General features: G+C 39.5%; 1 protein-coding gene across 1 annotated transcript in view; it reads right to left on the bottom strand.

The window, feature by feature from the left end:
* ELTD1 (EGF, latrophilin and seven transmembrane domain containing 1) overlaps positions 1-5166 on the bottom strand; it is a 55731-nt gene extending 50565 nt beyond the window's left edge. The window contains exons 1-2 of the mRNA XM_010082901.1: positions 5145-5166; positions 3504-3653 (exon numbers count right to left, since the gene is read on the bottom strand). Coding sequence (XP_010081203.1) covers positions 3504-3653; positions 5145-5166 — 172 coding nt within the window. The remainder of the gene's footprint in view (positions 1-3503; positions 3654-5144) is intronic.
* Between the last annotated feature and the right edge of the window lie 1463 nt (positions 5167-6629).

Below are 6629 nucleotides of genomic sequence, written 5' to 3'. Positions count from 1 at the left end.
TATTCTTACTGGAGACAATGAGATTATGAAGAGGATTAGGTTTTTGTTAGACTGGCCAAAGTATGCCTTCGGAAAGTCCAAAACATGACCTAATTTAAAGTGGTTGAAATCTTGTGGGAAAGATTGTAAGAGGATAATTATTTTAAAAGCCATGACTTTGACAGCAGGAAATTAAATTCATATCTATATGTCTTTATCTATACACAGCAAATCCAATAATCTTGAGCTCTCTGCAGTCACTTAGCCAGCTGGCAAAGGGAGAAAAGTTAAAACTAACAAACCCCATTCCTAAGGTATGCTGACATCAGTGATTCATGATTCATCAATAATGGTGCTAGGAAATAAATGTAACAGGGCATTATTGCCTTTTGCAGCACAGTAAACTCAAGGGAAGATATCTATGTGTATCACATCGAAAAGACAGAACTAGCAAAAAAGTAACTTTTGCAAGAATTTAAGAGGTGTTACAAGCAAATGAAAGTAGAGAAGCAAATGTAAAGCTTTTAAATATAGTGAGAATTAACATGTAAATAAAAAGGGGTGGTTTTCCAGCTATACAAGCTTAACAGGACTAACCTGAAAACTAGCATTTTCTGTTGGTCAATAATTTTATGAGGAGAAAGAATTTGAATTGCTTGTTCCAGAATAAACTCTCAAAAACAGCCACTCTTGTGGTTTAATTGTCTACCGGGATAAGCACAATGAAGAAATTGGTTCTACGCTATGCGAAATTATTAATGTTGTTGACAGTAATTATGACTCTCACACCCTATCTAAATAACTAAAAGGGCAAATATGCAAATACGACAAACTGTATAAACTCTTCAGAAAATGCCCGTATTAGCACATAATTGATGATCTCCTTTGAAGGTGACTGGACTATCATTGTAAAAGCCTAAGATTATTAACCAAAGAAAAATGGGTAGCTATCTCTAGAACAGCAGATACACCTGCCGCTTTCACCACACAGAACAGCAAGATCTAATACATCATTAAACAACTGAGGCTTTGCTTTACACTTTTGTAGCTTTAAACTATTCATGATAGAGTTTAGCCTATATTTCTAACTCTTTTTAGAGGCTGCCCAATTAAAATTCAGGTTACTTGTTTATGCTATTAGAGGACTACTGCACAATATTAATAATGCACCATGTAAAATGCCACCCTAGAGAAATGTCGTCTCTCTTTCAGGGGCAACAGCCACATAGTTCTGATACGAGCTTTGCTGCTTAGCTAGAGGGTAAGTGACTTTGGTGGTTGTTGAGGTATTTTACTAGAGAAAATATTGGTCACCTGACATGAGTCTTCCTTCAAACCATTGCCACTTAACTGCAAAGCACCACAAATACATCTAGTAGCCAACTTGCCTGAACGAACATTGGAAATTTTATTTTAAAGATTGAGTTTCCAAACACTTAGTATAACTCTTAATAAACCATTAATTGCTTCACAAGATTTGCGAATGTATATTTCATGGTACTGAATTTTCCGTAAATTATCAACCAATGTTTTTATGAATTTTGAATGTAGGTTTCCCTAAGAAAAAACAGGAGAAAAAGACGAGAAAAAGACACTGTGTGAGAAAAAAAGAACATAGAACGTAAGATAAATCCACCCTCACACAAATGGATTTAATAACACCATACTAGGTATATATAATGGAAGGAATTAAGAATGTCAGTAATGTCAGTGAAGAGCAACAGGTATCTTTCTTGCAAATTTAATGATGATTCATAATCACAAATTTCTAGAAAAGTACAGGCAATGTAGTGGATACCAGATCATGGTAGACAAGTAACTGCTCTTTTGATTTGTTCCAGGTAGTATTGCTAAAAATTTACTTGGTTTTCTTCTTTCTCTGCATTATTCACAAGCATAGGCTCTTGACTCTGCAAACCTAATGTGCACTTAACTTTCAAATCAACAAGCTTACTCATGGTCGTAAAATTGAATTAGTGCAAATACAACAGTAGTGTGGTAAAGGCCATTTCTTCTAGTTTTCATTTGAGCAGCTCGATAGACAAGTAATGATTGACCTGTATTTATGCCAAGGTTAGCATTAAATTTTGTTTAGGTATGTGTTTAGTGACTACGTGATACATGATGCAAAGAAGAGGCTGAGAACAGTGTTTGTTCAGGCTTAGGAAGAGAAGACAAAGGGGAAATCATATTGCGCTCTACAACTACCTAATGGGGTATCACATCGATTTATAGATGAGATTAAGTTAAACTATTATTAGAAATGCACAGGGGTAAGTGCGTAAGAGGCAAAAGTTACAAGCTGCATCAAGAGAAACTGCAACTAGATATAAGAAAAAAAAAATTCAAAATTATAATAGTCAGACACTGGAACAGAGGCCCAAAGAGGTGTGCAGTCTTCATTCTTGGAGATACTAAAAACTCAGCTGGGCAAGGCCCTGAGCAACCTTCTCTAAGTTGGTCCTGCTCTGAGTGTGGAGCTAGACTAGATGACCTCCAGAGATCTCTTCCAAACTAAATTATTCTATTATTTTTGTGATTCCTTATTGTTTATTATTTTAGCCAGCTACATTTCTCTCTAAGCATTCCCAGCTTATAAAAGGGCAGGCAGGTCTCTTAGGAAAAGGTCTTTTCATTCTAAGTTTTCCTAAAACAAGAACACTTCCAAATACACCATGGCAAATGAGCTATAAAAATCTAAACTGAAGGTGGGCATCTTACCTGTGCTCATACCAAACCAAAGTGCCTCTGTTACTTATAAATTTCCTAAGATGCATGAAACACAAAACCTGACCAAACAGATGGTTAATATTCATAACTATTTCCCAGGAGACTGAAAACTAACAAGATTCATATGAATTTCAGCCTGCTTGCAGCTGCGCATATCTAACAGTGGGAATAAGTACTAGAGAGATTCATAGCTGAGGACAACTCAGAAAGGAAGGCAGGGAAATCATCCTTTTATTTGGATGGAAGATAGAGGCATCCAGAGGCAGACCCCCCCCTAGGATTTCTGGTATATTTCCCTTACAAGGAACTGTAGTGGAAAAATTAACACTGGCCTCACATGCAGACATGTCTCTCTGTGGCACACACACCTCCTCAGTCTTCTAAGAGTAGCCCAGGAGCTGTATTATTTGACCATGATGAGCTGCTGGGAAGAGTGGCCTAGCATGATGTATGTGTGAATGAGATGTGAGGGCTCTAAGGTAGCAGTCACACCAACTCCAAGCTTCAAAAGTCCTGAGTCACAAGGGAAATTGCTTAAGTTAAATCAGAAATGATACATCAGCATCTCTCATGGAAAAGGAAGGCTGGAAAACAGGTCACACTCAACTGCAATGCACAGTATGCTCTATTAAAATACTAGGCTGAGAGTAAGTTGTAGAATTTCTCAGAAACTGATAAAGTTTTTGACTTTGAGAACACATTAGTGTAAGCTGTTGTGACATAAAGTTTAACCCTTGAGCCAGGTTTTTCAAGCAGGCACATAACAGAAATGCATAGAGGTAAAATCTCTTTACCGTAACAGAATGTTATGCCATTTCCTGTATATCCTTGGGAGCAATAGCAGCCTGTTGTCCCACCCTGAACTTCACACCTGGCGTCTTTGTGGCATGTCATGTTGCAGCTTGCAGAAGTGCAGCCATAGTCCAGCAGACTGGAAATCAGAACTGGAACAAAGGAAAATCAGACTTGTTTCTTTATCTAAAACCTTCATTCCAAGCTCTAAAACCAGATCTGGGCAAAAGATACCTACAAAATTGGTACATTCCAGTAACTTAGCATCATTGCAGACTCAGCTTTATTGCAGGATGGGGCAAGGGCCACCAACTATGGGGACTTCTTTGGTAAAACTACCCAGGGGCTAGAAACAGTGGACACTGTAGATTAAGATATATATGCTCAACCAGTATAAAATTGCTAAACGACATAGAAGTTACTCAGTGATCTGGGGAAAACATTTGAAAGGATTTCAAAGCTCTCTAGTACTTTCCAGTAACACACAGATATTTATTTGCACTCTGAATTTTATATCGAGTGTAATCCAGACTGCCCTACACATAACAGGTGAAAAATACGAAGAGGGGTTCCCTAGATTAGAGCTTTTATTTTTATAAGCACTTCTATATTTTTGTAGCTAACACATATGCATGGTCTGAGAGATTAAAAGGACACGTCACAGTATTTTCAGCATTATGACATTTGGGTTTAAAGATTTATGCAGATTACTTAATCTCTTAAAAAAACTGTTTCCATGTTATGAAAATATTGTCTTCTTTTTGTCCATCCACTGGCTGATTCCTAAATGGTATAACTATTTTCCCATTGCATGAAAGCATATTGTTTTCAATACAATAAAAAAAAAGAATCTCTCCCTTTGAGAAAACTAACAGCTCACTGAATAATTATACACACCCTGTAATAGGTCAGAAATGAGGCAGTTAACTTGTAAGGGATTTGTAAATTGTCAGGAGGATATAGCAAAAGTTGCAAACCACAAAGATCCTTTTGGATGCTGTCTTTCCCCACAGTTCTGTTTTCCCTACCCAAATATTATTCTGGATACTTGTTAGCCTACTCTTACAATTACAGGTTACAGGCTACAGTTACAATTACAGTGAGATCACTGAGGTGTTGTTTTCTTGGACAAATTAAAGTTTCATGAAAAATTCAAAAGAATAAAAACTGCACACAATTTTTAAACAATTATATGTACTCCACATCAATTTAAGTATCACCCAAATTTCATCTTTCCACTCTGTTTTTGAGAGATCATCGTCCAGAGATTAAAACAGAAACCTGTGGGATTCTGTTGTTGTTTTACTGTTCATAACATGTGAAATCTAAAAATATCCCAAGCAGATGGAGAGAGAAGAAAAAACAAACCAAAACCCCAAACCCACGGAAACCCACAATGTTTCTGGTTTTTACAGAACAAAACCCACAGTGAGATAAAGACTGGCATTTGTGGGATATGGTTTTGGGATGATACTGACTATGCAATTACCGAATCCAGTAGCAGCATTGATCAAAGCCACGGGGACTTTGAGTCCTGCGTACCCACTAGATTCTCACAATCTCCAACACACTCATTTCTCCTTGTCAGACCCCACTCCCTTCCCACCTGCCACTCGCTCCTTGGGGAAGGAGATTTCACCTACCTAGGAAAGGCAGCAGTTTCATTGGTGACGCTGTTGCTGTGCAGTGCCTGGTGCAGAACCCCTGTGTCACAGAGAAAAACTCCCTGCCTTAAAACGTATGACCATGTGCAAAATACGCACATATGTCTATCACAAAAGCGACATCCTGGTGCAGGCGCAGCCCTGACACTGCCCCTTGTCCCAGGCTTCACGTTTCCAAAAGCTCCTGAGACTCACAGGCAGGAAGGGTCAGGAGGGGCTGAGGACCTGGTCTTCTGGCAAGTAGGGAATAAATGAGGAGGAAATAAATGAGAAAGTAAAAGAGAAGCAGGAGCCTGGGTCTTGCAGGGGATACCAGAGAAGTTTCAGGGGTGAGTGGGTTAGAGGAACATGGGTTAAAGGAGCTGCTGGGGAGAGTGCCTGGTGCAGGGGAAGGATGAAGACGTGAGAGGCGAGCTGCAGCCTGCTGGGAGAAGGAGCAAAGGAGCAGCAGAAGAATGGTGGAGTAGATCAGGGAGGGTGAGGAAGAGGTGGAGAAGATTAGTAACTAGCTCAGAGTTTACAAGCTTGAAGGTAACGGTCTACATGCTTCCTTCCACCTTTTCCTGATGAGCCCCAAGACCCCCTTTTTTTTTGAAGACAATCTTGGCTGACTGCAATCCTTCTTCCTACTGCTTTATTTGGCTGTGAGATAGATCCTCACTGCAGCTGAGCAATGTTGCTTTAAGGGTAATGGCTTGTGAGGTGGTACAGGAAATCCACTGAGCTCTGCTTTGTGAGGAAAACAAAGACATATAGGCTGGGAGGAAAGAGGCAGGAAGGCAACTGTATGGCCAGGAACCTCAGGAGCCAGTTTCTATGGGTTTGTGGGGCTGAAACAGGGTGTTGTGTAAGAGGACATATTCAGTATAGCCCATTTGGTAATGCATTTGGCATGTCTTTATGTTAAATGGGAGAGCAGTTCTATCCTCATTGTAGCGTCTTAATCGACGAGACTTCAGCATATACTTATATTATGCACGGACATGACAATATTTTCTCTAATCTTGTTATGGGTGATGTGCATACCATCATTTCCCTGCTAAATGGAGATGACAACGCACATATTGAAGTAAACTGGAGCACTGATGTGTGCTTGTCTTTACAGATGGAAACAGAGGGACATGCGCAAACAGGCTGGAAGAATGGAGAGTATCTCCAAACCAAATAAAACGGATGTGAGGCTGTGGAATGTCATTGTGACAAAATATCTCATGTCTGACTAGAAAGTTTTGAAGTTGGGACTTTGGTAGGGAACTGATGGGAAAGTATCAGCCTGCTTTTCAGAATTATCTGTGGATGTGGATGTGGCAACATTTTTTCTGACCTTGTCAGGAACTATTTGCTCACTGTCATTTTCCGGCTTCATGATCACTGCCGGCAGGATTTAAGTGGGTTAAACTCTGCTCAGGCCAGGGAGGTGTGAGGCATGTAGAAATAGCACGTAGATGTCTGATTGGCACAAAG

Source organism: Pterocles gutturalis, unplaced genomic scaffold, assembly GCF_000699245.1.
Source record: "Pterocles gutturalis isolate BGI_N339 unplaced genomic scaffold, ASM69924v1 scaffold7305, whole genome shotgun sequence".
Lineage (NCBI taxonomy): Eukaryota > Metazoa > Chordata > Aves > Pterocliformes > Pteroclidae > Pterocles > Pterocles gutturalis.
The sequence above is the reverse complement of the archived record's forward strand: the minus strand, read 5'-3'. Positions and strand labels throughout refer to the sequence as shown.